This window comes from Bos javanicus, chromosome 9 (assembly GCF_032452875.1).
Source record: "Bos javanicus breed banteng chromosome 9, ARS-OSU_banteng_1.0, whole genome shotgun sequence".
NCBI classification, from domain to species: domain Eukaryota; kingdom Metazoa; phylum Chordata; class Mammalia; order Artiodactyla; family Bovidae; genus Bos; species Bos javanicus.
Window position 1 is genome coordinate 95,443,277 of NC_083876.1, and position 15,137 is coordinate 95,458,413.

Below are 15,137 nucleotides of genomic sequence, written 5' to 3' on the forward strand. Positions count from 1 at the left end.
AGGGATGGTGCCCTGGAGACACAGACCCCCTAGTGATGGGCTACGAAATGAGAAGAGAACCAGGCGGCACCTCCACTCAGAGAGGCCCCCCATCTGACTACTGTGGTTCCCTGTGGGGTGTGGGGAGGTCTCCACTTACCTGGCGGGGAGCCATGCCTTGCTGAACACCTTGCCCAGTCCGGTTGCTGGCACCGAGGGGCGGCGCTGGGTCAGGCTCCCAAGCTGCAGAAACAAAGCAGAGTGGGGTTGTCTTTTTATTTTTTTCAATTATATTTTTCACTTGTAATCATTTTAATTTCCACACGCAGTTTCATGGTGGAGATTACACCAACATAATGCCTAACCCTAACCCTTGGAAGGAAAGCTGTAACAAACCTAGACAGCGTATTAAACGCAGAGACTTCACTTTGCTGACAAAGGTCCATATAGTCAAATGGTTTTTTAGTAGTCATGGGATGTGAGAGTTGGACCATAAAGAAGGCTGAGTGCTGAAGAACTGGTACTTTCAAACTGTAGTGATGGAGAAGATTCTTGAGAGTCCCTTGGACAGCAAGGAGATCAAACCAGTCAATCCTAAAGGAAATCAACCCTGAATATTCCTTAGAAGGACTGATGCTGAAGTTCCAATACTTTGGCCACCTGATGCAAAGAGCTGACTCATTTGAAAAGACTCTGATGCTGGGAAAGATTGAGGGCAGGAGGAGAAGGGGACGACAGAGGATGAGATAGTTGGATGGCATCACTGATTCAGTGGACATGAATTTGAGCAAACTCTGGGAGGACAGAGGACCCTGCTGTGCTACAGTCCATGGGGTTGCAAAGAGTTGGATGCAACTTAGCAACAACAACAACAACAACAACAATTCTTTCTTCACTCTTAATAGCTCTATATTAATAGCCACACGTTCCTCTAATTTCTTAGCCACCGTGTTGCTAGACAAGTCCTTGAGATCAGTTTTGCCAAACAGCGTGTGAGTGGAAGTCCTGCATTACTCATCTGAATGACCAAATCTACATGTCACAAATCACAATATCATAATCAGAACTTCCATCTGTACAAATGTACTCGAGAGAAGGGAAAACAGGCATCCACAAAGTCTTCTTGCAAAAGATGTCCATAGGAATATCTTTCATTAAAGCCAAAATGTGCGAAGAACCCAAAGAGAGGGGGCTGCCCTGCTCTGCCCCTTTGTAAGGGAAGTGCCACCCTCAGGAAACACCAAGTCCTCAGAGCAGGGGAGGTGGGGAGGCCGCACCTCTACACCCAGACCATTGGGTGGAGCTGGCCTGAGCACCCTCTCCTGCGGCACGGCAGGTGCAGGGGGGCTTCTCACCAGTCCCCCCGCCCCATCACCCTCTCTGTGCAGTCAGGCTGGGTCTCTGAGTCCCTGCCTAGGCTCTGCCCACAACGCCCCCTCCAGAGGTCTTCTGCCCATTTGGTACAGTCAAGAGGCTTGATTCCTGGGCCCAATTTAGAGACACTGATGCTGAAGTTGTATACTCAGCCTCTTTTAGATGTGGCAATTCAACAACCCTTAAGCAGCACTTTGGTTTTATTTCTGCAAAATACTGATCCCCAGTGTTTTCTTGGAGAAGGCAATGGCACCCCACTCCAGTACTCTTGCCTGGAAAATCCCACGGGCGGAGGAGCCTGGTAGGCTGCAGTCCATGGGGTCGCTAAGAGTCAGACACGACTGAGTGACTTCACTTTCACTTTTCACTTTCATGCATTGGAGAAGGAAATGGCACCCCACTCCAGTGTTCTTGCCTGGAAAATCCCATGGGTGGAGGAGCCTGGTAGGCTGCAGTCCATGGGGTCGTTAAGAGTCAGACACAACTGAGCGACTTCACTTTCACTTTTGACTTTCATGCATTGGAAAAGGAAATGGCAACCCACTCCAGTGTTCTTGCCTGGAGAGTCCCAGGGACGGGGGAGCCTGGTGGGCTGCCATCTATGGGGTCACACAGAGTCGGACACGACTGAAGTGACTTAGCAGTAGCAGCAGTGTTTTCTCAATGATACCCAGCTGCGTGTGTGTGAAGGAGTCTTGTTTTGCACTTTACTGAGAAAGGCCACAGATTTCTGCCACACTGTTGTCGTCGTTCAGTCACTAAGTTGTGTCCAAGTCTTTGAGACCCATGGTCTGTGGCACACCAGGCGTCTCTGTTTTTCACCATCTCCATCTCAAACTCAACTCGCTCCATTCTCCTTGTCTGGAAAACCCTATGGACAGAGGAGCCTGGCAGGCGACAGTCTAGAAGGGTTGCAAAGAGCTGGATATGACCAACTGCACACGCACGCATGTCCACTGAGTTGGAGATGCCATCCAACCAGCTCCTGTTGACCTCTTCAGTGAATTTTCCAGTTTGTTGTGATTCACACAGTTAAAGACTTTAGCCACATTTCAGCTTTAATTGTGTGTGGGGGCTTCTATTCCAATCTATTGTGCTTTATAAACATCTCACACCCTCTGTTGGGGGCTTCCTAGACAGCGCCAGTGGAAAAGAACCCACCTGCCAATGCAGGAGATGTGGGTCTGATCCCTGGGTCGGGAAGCTCCCCTGGAGGAGGAAATGGCAACCCACTCCAGTATTCTTCCCTGGAGCATCCCATGGACAGAGGAGCCTGGCGGGCTACAGTCCATGGAGTCACAAAGAGTCAGACACGACTGAAGGGACAACATGCACGCACACACACTGTTTCCTCCCACTTTGTAGGCATTGAGGGATCTCTGGCAGGGGAGGGGGACCTGCCACTCCCAGGTTGCAGGCGGCTAGTGCGGGAGCAGAGGGGACTGCGTGCCTTCCTGGTGTCCAGTGGCTAGTGCGGGAGCAGAGGGGACTGCGTGCCTTCCTGGTGTCCAGTGCCCAGGCCTTCCCGGTCTAGGCTCAGCATTTAGTGATGTGGTTCTTTCTAGGCGTGTCATGAGATCTCACCAAAGGGAGAAATCTAAATATTGGACCCACTCTCTGATAATCACATGCAAAAACTCATGCCAAGGTCAAACAGAAAGTTCATGGTCATCAACCACGCTGACCCTGCAGGGTAGAGTGATGGGGGTAGGGATGGCTTTCTAGCTTTGGGTGAACTTACGGGGACGATGAGGAGTTCACATGTGTATGGAGGAAGGGAGGCAGATGGCAAAATCGAGGCGAATGGTCCCCAGGAAGATATGCTGGTGGGCTGGGCCATCTCTCCCTAGAGTACCATGTGGCAGGTACGTGAAGAACCTTCTGACTGAAACTGGAACAAGGACAAAGGAAGTGGCTTCTAACCCGCCTGGTGTTGGGAGTGAAGAGGGGGCTCTCTTCTCTGAAGTACCTGTTCTGTGTCCCAGCTATGCCTAAAAGCCAATCCTGTAGAGTCATTCCCATCCAAAAGGGTTTCTGCCCCCCGATAAAAGATAACATTACAAGACACTCGTACTCATTTAAACCTCCAGGCTGTGATTTATTCTTTCCCTAAAAGCAGGTTTTCCTAAGAGGGGAAGTAGGGTGAAGCTGAAGATGCTGGAAACCTACTCTGCAAACCAAGAAGGTCTGACCTCACATCTCTGTCTGCTCTATCCAGCTCTGGGGGTCAGGCAAGGCCTCTTTGGAAGATTCCCCAAAATCTTGTCATTCTTTTTCTGCTGCCCTTTCCAGAAAGGCAAAGTAGCGGCAGAGGGAAACCCAGCTTCGTTAGGGAAGCTGTGAGCATGAGAAACACGCTCATGCTGGGCCCAGCAGGACCTACAGAGGCCAGTGGGAAGCTCTTGCACCATCCCGGGCACTCCCTGGGCCAGGTACTGTCTGGGCCGGGCACACTCCACACTGGCCTCTCTCCATGCCACTGCGGGGGCCAGCCACTGCCCTCGGTGGGCGGGTTGCTGCCTGAGTCCTCAGCCAGAGGGAGGTCATGCTCTTTGTTTCCCTCGCACCATTGCCCTGAAGCGTGGGCTGAGCTCCCTGGCTCCAGACATGGTGGTTCTGTGCCTTCCAGCAGGTTCTGCAAGAGTAGGGGTTGGTGCTGCCCACTGGCCGGGGGGCTGGCTGGGCCCTGGGAGCCTGCGTGGAGGTGGCCTCACACTAGTTTTCCACCTCAGCCTTTCTCCACCTGGCTTCATGACAGTTGATCCTGTTGGGATCCCCTGAGGCAGCAGAGGGCCCCAAATACCCTGTAACTCGGGCTCTGAGTTGGCACGCAGAAGGAAGTGAAGACCAGGAGAGAGGGATGTCTGAACTCAGGAGGTCTGGGCTGGAGTGCTGCCACCTGCCCTGTGAGCTGAGCCAAGCTGCTGAGCCTTCTGTATGGAGCCTCAGTCTCCTGATCTGTAAAATGGGCACGCCCTGGGTTCTCTCCTGCTTTTCTTTACCCCTTCAACAGGAATAGGATATTCATTTAAATCAGTTTTCTAAGCCTGATTTCTTATGAAATGAAATACTTATTTTCTTACGAAAGGAAATGAGAATATGAGAGAGCAGGTAGGAGATTTGGGAGGTGGAGGTAGGCGTAAAGGGTTACTAATTCCCTCAACACATCCCTACAACTTTGCTGTCTATTTTTTAAAATTTTATTTACTGACTTATTTTTTGCTGTGCCACCACACAGACTGTGGGACCGTGGTTCCCCAAACAGGGACTGAACCTGGGCCATGGTAGGGAAAGCCTGGAATCCTAACCACTAGGCCACCAGGGAACTGTCACTACTCCAGGCTTCCGAGTGTTCTTGTCTCAGAACAGTATCAAATCAAGTCTGTTATCTAAGCCCTCCATCAGATCCTCTGAGAAGCTGACAGCCTGAGTGCCTGGAACCTGGGTTAGCTGTGTCCCCATCAGATAGCATGTCCCCAAGACAGAGACGGTATCTTCTTATTCCATCTCCTTTCCCCAGAGTCTTGCAGCCCAGGGCCAAGTGTGTATAAGTGCAAGACGACGTTGGTGATGGTGGACGTGAGTCCCTGGTGGGCAGAGCACATCTGCTCCCCTCCCCGTCTTCCTAGCACAAGGCTGACAGCAGTGTGGAGGCCAGCAATCTAGCATCTAGTGGGCTTACTCACCAAACGCTAAATGCATAAAGCCAACCACAAGTGAACAAAGCATCAATACATACTGACAGTGCGGAAGAGGGAGAAGGCGATGGCAACCGCTCCAGTACTCTTCCCTGGAAAACCCCATGGATGGAGGAGCTGCAGTCCATGGGGTTGCAAGAGTCAGACACGACGGAGCGACTTCACTTCCACTTTCATGCATTGGAGAAGGAAATGGCAACCCACTCCAACCCACTCCAGTGTTCTCGCCTGGAGAATCCCAGGGACGGGGGAGCCTGGTGGGCTGCCGTCTATGGGGTCACACAGAGTCGGACATGACTGAAGCGACTTAGCAGCAGCGGTGTGGAATTGAGCAGGTAAGGTACCATAGCTACATAAGACATAACTGCAGTGGCTTTCATGTGTCATATTTTGACTACAGAGTTGGAAGAAATAGGTTTTTTTTCTCTGTTTATGGTGCAGATTAAGGAGCCATCCATTTGTTCTCGCACACTGGCAAGACACCTGGCCCTTCTCCAGTCGTTCCAGCTATGGTGCTCCATGCAAGATCCTGCATTGACTACTGGCAGGGCACATACGAGGCGTGTCCTGTCCTCAGGCAGCTACGTGAAAAGGGAAGCTTCTGACAGGCAGCACTGGGGATAATATCTGACTGCGTGGAAACGCCAATGGGAGATGCTCAGCAGAATTACAGCTGTCAGAGCAGGCTTCCTGGAGGAGGTGGCTTATGAGCGGGACCTAGAAATACCAGCAGGATTGGGGCAGGTCAGGCAGAAGAATTGATGCTTTCCAACTGTGGTGCTGGAGAAGACTCTTGAGAGTCCCTTGGACTGCAAGGAGATCAAACCAGTCCATCCTAATGGAAATCAACCCTGAATATTCACTGGAAAGAGTGATGCTGAAGCTCCAATACTCTGGCCATGTGGTGCAGAGAGCCAACTCATTGAAAAAGACCCTGATGTTGCGAAAGACTGAAGGTCAAAGGAGAAGGGGGTTAGCAGAGGATGAGATGGTTGGATGGTATCACCGACTCAAAGCACATGAACCTGGGCAAACTCTGGCAGGAGATACTGAAGGACAGGGAAGCTTGGCATGCTGCAGTCCATGGGGTTGCAAAGAGTCAGACAGGACTTAGCTACTGAACGATAAAAATGGGCACGTGGGACTTGGGAGTGGGCAGGGATGCTCAGGCCCAGGGAACAGATGAACAGTCTGTCTAGAGGAGGAAACGGGGGAACTAGAGGGCAGGAAAGATATTTCACATGGCCCGTTGTATCCCACATTCAGGAGGTGACCACACGAGCGAGGCTGGATGGATACACTTTAGCTAATCCTGGAAGAAATCATGATCTCAAAACCAGTATGTGTCCCCAGCTTCAGACCCAGTTTCTTCCTGGCGGGTCCCTGGGCCCACACCTCAGCACCACTGCCCTTTTTAAACAGGTGGTGGGTGGAGATGGAGGCGCAGTGGGACTTGCCAAACGCCCTTGCGGTGACCTTTAAAATCCGAGGCTTTCTTGATGTTTCTAAACACCTCTACCCGCCACCCCCAGACAGAATTCTCTGTTGCAGGGCTCTAGCTGGACTCTAAATGATTACAGCTCTGGAGGCTGGGCGCCTTCTTCTGGTCAGAGTTGGTAACTGCAGCACCCAAAGGGCCATTTTCCAGACTTCTCTTGGCAGAGTCCAATGGAAATTCCCCTTGGGGTGAGTAACAGTTAATAGTTACTGAAGACTTCTTGCAGGTCAGGCACCTTCCCAGGGGATTGTGTAGATGGTCCCTTTTGTTTTCCTCCTAGCTACTCTAGGAGGTGGTAGTTATTATTCCCATCTTTACCAAAAGGACATCGAAACACCGAGAATTCAGAATTTGCCCAAGTTTACATAACCAGCAATCAACCAAGGTATGCCTGCTGACATGAGCTGACTCTTAACAACAGAAGGCAGGACTTACAGTTCTTATTTTTACAGATTTGTAGCATGGTGATACTTGTTATTTAAGGACATATTATGAAAACCCCATTGTTTTGAAGGGTACAAATTGTTCAACTCAAAAAACTTTAAATATCTACTATCTGCAAGGCCCTAGCAATGCTACATCATGAAGGACAGTGTTACAATAACAAACTCACAGTGTGGTAACAAGACATGTATTCAAATAATCACAACACAGAAAGAATGTTCTAGAAGAATGCTGTGACTGCTATGGGAACACAGGGAGGAAACGTGATTTCTGGAATGGAGCTGGGGCTGGTGGGAGCAGATCTGATAGAACCTGCTGGAAGGGTGACCTGACCTTTGATCTGAGATGGTGTTGGGGTAGATGATGCAGATGGTGGCAGGCGTGGGTGGGGAGAGGCATGGGCTGGTAGGGGGAGAAGTTCTAGCAAAGGCAGGAAATCGGAGGGTGTCCAGGAGTCAGTGGGTGAGTGAGAACGTAGGTAAGAATGGAAAGTAAGGATGGCCAGATGGCTAAGGGGTTAAGGATTCAAATTATACACATGGAAAGTTCTGGATCAGGAGAGTGATGGAAGCAAGAAATATGTTAGTGCAACAAAATTGTGAGCAAGACCAGTTTTAAGGAGAGGAGAAGGAAATGGCAATCCACTCCAGTGTTCTTGCCTGGAGAATCCCGGGACGGCGGAGCCTGGTGGGCTGCTGTCTATGGGGTCGCACAGAGTCGGACACAGCTGAAGCGACTTAGCAGAAGGTACCTACACTGCAGTAACACTTGCAAAGACCCTCAAAGGGCACTATAAACAAACCATCCCCTGATGTGCTGGCCCTCACACCCTTAGCCCTCTTCAGTTCCTGTGGCTGGACCAATGGTAAAATTGATACAAGACAGTTTAACAGGAGAAAATAAAAACCCATTTTAATTCACAGGCATGGAGGTCCCGCAGAAATGAGAGCAGGTTTAGTTTTTATACTTTTTAGACCAAGAAGCAATGCATTTGTGAGGAGTTGGCAGGACAAAGAAACACAGGGTTGGGTTTCCGTCTTGCATTGTCCATTTCTTAAGTAACTTGAATTCAAAATAACCGAGATGTCATTGAGGCACATTTTGGGGCTGCCTGCCCTGATTCTGAAGAGTTGACTCATTGGAAAAGACTCTGATGCTGGGAGGGATTGGGGGCAGAAGGAGAACGGGACGACAGAGGATGAGATGGCTGGATGGCATCACTGACTCGATGGACGTGAGTCTGAGTGAACTCTGGGAGTTGGTGATGGACAGGGAGGCCTGGCGTGCTGCGATTCATGGGGTCGCAAAGAGTCGGACACGACTGAGCCACTGAACTGAACTGAACTGAACTGAACTGCCCTGATTCCCAACACCAGCATGCAGGATGGTTCACGTCAATGGCCACCCTGCCTGACATGGACTGTGGGGATAAAAGCTCAGCAACCTCACAATGCACTGTTTATAAACACGTTTATGTATATATCCTAGTTTGTCTACACAACTGAGAGCCAAATGTGTTTCCAAAGACATTTAACATACAAAACAAGAGTAACAGTAAAGACAGAGCAAAACAGCTACCTGAAATTTGGAGAGGTCACGTGCTTTGCCTGAGGTCCCACAGCTGTAAGCGGTGGGATGGCTGTGGGCAGTCACCTACATGCTATGAGTTAATAGGTTCTTCTAAATTTCCCATTTTAAATATTACATTCTGTCATCCTATGATCCAGCAATTCTGCTCCTAGGTATCTACCCAAGGGAAACGAAAATCTATGTCCACACAAAAACTCGTATGTGAATGTACATAGCAGCGTTATTCCCAATCACCAAAAAAAAAAAAAAGAGAACAACCTAATGTCCATCAACTGATGAGTGGATAAACAAAATGTGGTCTATTCCCACAGTGAAATAATATTCAGCCATAACAGGGAACATAGTACTATGTAGCTACAACAGGCACGGGAAACATTGTGCTAAGAGAAAGCAGCCAGTCACAAAGACCACGTGTTATACGATTCCATTTATAGAAAGTGTCTGTGACATGAAGTCCACTCAGTTGTGTCCGACTCTTTTCGATCCTGTGGACTGTAGCCTACCAGGCTCCTCCATCCATGAGATTCTCCAGGCAAGAGTACTGGAGTGGGTTGCCATTGCCTTCTCCTATAGGAAGTGTCTAGAATAGACAAATCTCTAGAGGCAGGAAGTAGATTAATGCTTGCCAGGAGGTGGGAAGAATGGGATGGGGGGTTCCCTGCTGATGTCTGGGGATTCTGATTTGGGTGATGGGAATGTTCTGGAGTTAGTGGCGATGGCTGAACCACCGAGCATGTGAATGATAACTCAATTAAAATGCTTGTTTTAAAACTGTGTCCCAAATTGAATTCTTTATTCTCTTTGCCACATAGCCTGTATTTCTACTCACCAGAGAAGCTCCTCTTTAAAAAGGCAAACGCTTTACCAAAGCCTTCGGTCAGTTGTGCCTTAGAGAGATTCTTCTAACCTCCCACAAGGGTCAACGCTGAGAGCACAGCTGTTTGGAAAAGGAGTCAGGGCCCAGAAAAGGAACTCTGCCGTGGGAGGTGTGGATTTGGCTGATGGGGGAACCTCGAGGCGGGCTGGTGCCTGGGAGGCTGGGGTCGGGTCTGTGAGGTGGGATGGAGGACCCTTACTGCAGGACCCATGGGGGGTCACTCCAGAGGACACTGGTTGAGACGTTTTGAGATGCCTCTGTTTTCCCTCTGCTGAGTCACAAAGTAATTTATAATAGACGACTTCTTCTGTTATTTACCATTAAAAGAGGACCAGGATTGTAGAGCCGAGCCTGTGCTTTAATGGGTTCATATCCAGCTCTCCACGGAGTAGCCATGACCTTGGGCAAGTTACTTCACCTCCATGCCTCTCTCTTTCATTTGTAAAATGGTAATAGTGACAATTATTATTGAATTATGAAGTGATTCACATGTAAATGTAAAATGAAATAATGATAACTATCCCCGCAGCGCTATTATGGGTATTGGATTTTTTTTTTTTTTAATTTCCTGCTGCACTTGAGTCATATCTTGGGCTTCCCAGGTAGCACTAGTGATAGAGAACCTGGCAATGCAGGAGACACGAGACAGGTTCCATCCCTGGCTCAGGAAGATGCCCTGGAGGAGGGCACGGCAACCCACTCCAGTATTCTTGCCTGGAGAATCCCACAGACAGAGGAGCCCAGCAGGCTACAGTCCACGGGGTCAAAAGAGTCGGACACAACTGGAGGGACTTAGCACGCATGCATGAGGCATCTCTTAGTTCCCTGACCAGGGAATGAACGCATGCCCCCTGCACTGGGAGTGCAGAGTCTTAAGCACGGGACCACGAGGGAAATCCCTGGATGAACAGTTTTTAACCAGAGTGCTCAGAACAGTGCCGGGCACTTACTGAGGGCTCTGCTGTATATGTACTTGAGATTTTATAGACTCTGGACAGCAGGTGTACCTTTTTGAAAAGCTTACTGAGGAAAAGAATTATATTCTGCTTTCTTTCAGGTTGCTTATTTCACATTTCGCCCATGTTTGTCTGTTAGGAAGAGCCTGGAGCATGTTTGTTACAAGTTAACAAAAGGACTGTTACACTTTGAATCTTATCTTAATTCTGTGCCCCACTGGAAAGAAAGTTTCCAAATGGGAAAAAATTTTGTAATTTTAAATACATCTGAAGGAAATGGATTGCATGGTTGGAGGGTACAGAGATGTGATTTTGCTGAGCAAGGCTGCCTTCTCACATAGCCTGCTTCTATGAAGTTACAGTTTGGGCGTGAGAACCAGGCCAACCCTTAGATTTGAGCAGATAATTCAGAATCCATGAATATGGGCCAGCTCCCTACAGAGGAGGTAGAAGTGTGGGTGGTTTGGGCGGCTCAGCAGGACTTCAGGCCCGGATGCATCACTACCTTTGTAGGATTGTAACTGTGTAAGGGCATGTCTTAGGCTTTCTAGGTGGTTCAGCGGTAAAGAATCTGCCTGCCAATGCAGGAGACCCGGGTTTGATCCCTGGGTTGGGAAGATCCCCTGGAGAAGGAAATGGCAATCCACTCCAGTATTCTTGCCTGGGAGTTCCCATGGACAGAGGAGCCTGGTGGGCTACAGTCTGTGGGCTTGCAAAGAACCTGGCACGTCTGAGAGACTGAACAACAAAGGGCATGTCCCACACCCACGAGGGCCCTGCTGATTGAAGTCCACCCCACCAGGAATCCCAGGGCTTTCTGTGTTTGGAGGACTGGCAAGGAGAAGGGAGCAGAGACGTTCCCGCAGGTCACTCAGCAACACCTCTTTGAGGGCACGTGGCATTGCTATGAAATCAGTTAGGACCACAAGTTAGAAAGCCTTTGACAAAATACAGCTTCTTTTCTAAGACACAGCCCAAGGGCTCTTCCCTTTGTGGATTTGCAGAGCAATCCATCTGAAGCACCATAGCCTGACTCTGAGTTCCCACCAGCCACGCTTGGATGTCAGACAAACCGCCCAGCAACAGCGCTCATTGCGATCTCAGGCCTTCACTCATACGGAAGTGATGTTTCAGGGGCTGTGGTGTGTGTTAACAGGAAGTCAGGTCCTGGCAGGACCACCACCATGCCTCTGTAGGTGATCGTCACTGACAATATGGAATCTGGGGTCATGGGGTGGACAGCGAGCCACCAAACATCGGAGGAGGTGAGGGAAGTGCTGGATCTGGGTGTCCCCAAGGGACTACATGCTCAAGCTCACAGGAACCAGTTCCCAGAGTCAAGTCAACGGGGTGGCTGTGAGAAGCAGAGACAGAAGGCTGATGTCAGGCCCTCTTTGGTGGAATGTTGCCTGATGAAGCTGGAAATGGGATCAAGGACCAGGCGCAACCCCAGATCCAGCGTTGGGATGGTGGCCTTGGCTTGCGGTGAAGCCTAACGGGTGTGTCACAGCCTGATCCAAGGTGGTTGGCTACAACCAGTGGGGGCACCAGGCGGCGCTGGGAGGGCAGCTCACACTCCCTGGGAGGGCCCCAGCCAGGGGTGATGACAGACCGTCAGACCTTTTCCTTGGTGGCTTCCACTGGCTTTCCCTGTAGCCATCGTGGCCTTTGTTTTTTAATAAAGGCTACACACAATGGAAAGAAATTAGGCAATAAAGAGAAAAGCCAGAGTTTATCATTACAGAGAAACAGCAGAAGGGGCAAGGCTCCCCCCTCCACCCCGTGCTGACCCCAGGCAGTGGTGAATGGGGGGTGGAGGGTGAGGGCTGGGCTGGGCTGGGTACAGGAGCCGCTGCTGCAGGTTGGTGACCTGAATGAGCTCTTTCAAATCAAACAGGCTTCCACGTGTCCCCGGAGTCCCCCTGTCTTTTTTTCCAGAATCTGATACTGTTGCAATTTTGAGGTCATTATCCTCAGCAATGAAAAAACCGTTTAGAGACAAAGAAGGAAAAGCAAAAATTTAGCTCGCTTTTGCTTCCACTCAAATATTGGGACCACAGCGTCCAGAAGGTTCTTAAAAGAAGCCTGTTTGAACTAATGCTCCTGAAATTACAGGCCCTAGACTACTTTTGCTTTATGATTTAAAAAGTTGAACTCTAACTGGTCTTTCTTTTCTTGCAAATGAGAAGTTTTGTTATTAACTAATAATCAATTTTTCAACCTTTTCCCCTCAAAAGCTTTGTGCATGCATGGTGGCCCATTTCCCACATCCACTCCTCCTCACCTGACAGTGAGCCCTGTTGACTTCTGCCTCCAGAATGTCCCACAAAACGCCCCATCCTCTGGGCTCCCACCTAGGCCCTCATCTTTCTTGCCCCTCTTTTTGCAGGAACATTAAGATCAGGAGGTGTTCCTGTCATTGCTCTCCACCCCCTCCAACTTGCGCTCTCTATTGTTGCCAGATTGTCACTTAAAAAAAATTTTTTTTTATGCGGACCATGTGTAAAGTCTGTATTGAATTTTTTAATAATATCTTTTCTGTTTCCTGTTTTGATTTTTTGGCCGAGAGAGGCAGGTAGGATCCTAGATCCTAGATCAATCCCTAGGCCAAGGGATTGAACACGCACCCCTTGCATCGGAAGGTGAAGTCCTGACCACTGGATTGCAGGGAAATCCCTCAGGTTGTCACTTAAACCACAGATCTGTACATGCCACTTTCCTGCAGTAGAGCTGTGAGTCCTCACCTGGAGCACAGGCCCTGCATCCCAACAGCACATCCTGGACACACCTTCCATCCAGGTCTGTGGCCGGATGTTCCCCTGCCTGCAAGTCCCTTCTCTGCCTGGCAAACTCCTATGCTTCCTGCAAGACCTGGCCCAGGGCATCTCTTCTAGAAGCCCCCGTGGGGAAGGCCTCCTCTCTGTACTCCCCTGACACCTGCGACCTCACTGCACTGTCCAGAGTCTGTGCTGGGCTTCTCCACCAGCCATGGGCTCCTCCGTTTGGTTGCCCCAAGGTCCTCCACGTGCCTGCATTTGATCCATGCTTGTCACCTGCACAAGTGTCTACGTGGAGAGGGCAGCTGCTAAGTGCAGTTACAAAGAAGAAACAACCCCTAAAGCTTCGTTTCCAAGAACACCGGCCAGCTGAGATGGAAGATTCCTGGTGGGTCTACTTCAGACAGAGTCACGCTCTTGCTGTCCCAAGAGGTGACACAAATCCTTAGCCTTGTCTCTTATGGGGTGGTTGAGTTTCTCCCTAACGACTTCTGCCCTGGGCCAAGTCAAGTGCCCCTGCGGCGCCTTTAAATTTGGCTGAGGTGGTCTACATTTAAACCTCTTATCCCTTCTCCTTCCCTTTGCTCCAAGATGTATCATTTCATGTGAACACTACAGAGTCATCTTTAAGAAAGATATCCACTCCTTAAATAAACAGAAGTTTCATTTCACTTAACAAGTGTTACATTGATCTAGCATCAACAAGCAACTGTTGATTTCAATTTAACATCATTTGTAAATGAACTAACAAATCACAATCATTTAACATCACGCCTACTGCCTGGGCGGGTGCTCTGTACACAGAATTATGACTGTTCTTGACTGTAAGCTAAAGTCAGAGATTTATGTTCCTGAAAATGTGAAGACTTGCTTTTTCTCTTCTATGCTAAATGTTTCTTTTAAAGTGAATTTAAAAAATCACCCTGAGAGCCCTTTATCACAGTATCTAGTGCGACCTACCCCCAGTACTTAGAGGAAGAGCTAAAAACAATAAACAGGAAAGGGCAGAAGACACCAACAACATAAGGAGGAGAGGTGTAGATTTGGGGGTTTAGATATACAATACCAACCCTGAGCCTCAACAAATGGCCCCCTCCTCCCCCTAGAGTTTTAGTTCGAGATTTCTAAATAAATCTCTTTTAAAAATAAAATAAGAAATATATGCTCACTGTAGAAAAACAGAAAATATGGGTAATACATAAATAGTGAAAATGCACAATCGACCAAAATTCTTACATGTAAACTAACCATGGTTAACATTCCAGTAGAGATTATTTCAGACCTTCATATTAATATATTCTTCTAGATAGCTACATAAACCAATTTTGGGTCAACCAATATATACTGTTCTGAATAATGACCTTTAAGTTGGAGTCTATTTTTAGTCCCCTTTGGCGGGGGGAAGACTTTCTATATTCGACTCCCCTTAGTATCTGAGTTCCCAGTGGACCTTCAGGCTTAAGCCTCCCTACTCACCATGCTTTTTGCAGCGGGGACCCCATCACGGCTTTTCCCTGGGGGTGCTCTCGGAGCCTGGGGACCAGGCATGCTGGGGCAGCTCCAGGAGAGCCAGGAGCTGAGCTCAGAGTCTCACGACCACAGTGGACCTGAGCAGCCCGGACCCACGCTGGTCATTCCGAGCGGTGGTGCGGTCAGAAGCGCTGTTCCCAGCCGAGGACTCAGGCGCTTCACGCATGCGCCTGCCCTTTGTCTCGGGGACTCGCTCTATCTGCCAACTGGCTAGAAAGTTGCGAGTTCTCGCTCCTTCCTTTTCTCTCTCTGTCTCTTTCACCCTGCACTTGGTCTGACCTGCCGAATTCTAAAGAACTTCATGCCACAAGGGTCTGTTTTCAGCAAATGTGACTTGCCCAAAACGGGTCGCCCAGCATCTCTCATTGCAGAAGCTTCCATCAACTGTTGGCCACTCTTACCCAAAAGAACAGT

At 49.2% G+C, this 15,137-nt stretch overlaps 1 protein-coding gene across 1 annotated transcript in view; it reads right to left on the reverse strand.

Moving 5' to 3' along the window:
• TAGAP (T cell activation RhoGTPase activating protein) overlaps positions 1-14,868 on the reverse strand; it is an 88,299-nt gene extending 73,431 nt beyond the window's left edge. The window contains exons 1-2 of the mRNA XM_061428441.1: positions 14,670-14,868; positions 140-222 (exon numbers count right to left, since the gene is read on the reverse strand). Of these exons, the coding sequence (XP_061284425.1) occupies positions 140-222; positions 14,670-14,741 (155 nt within the window). The 5' untranslated portion in view covers positions 14,742-14,868. The remainder of the gene's footprint in view (positions 1-139; positions 223-14,669) is intronic.
• Between the last annotated feature and the right edge of the window lie 269 nt (positions 14,869-15,137).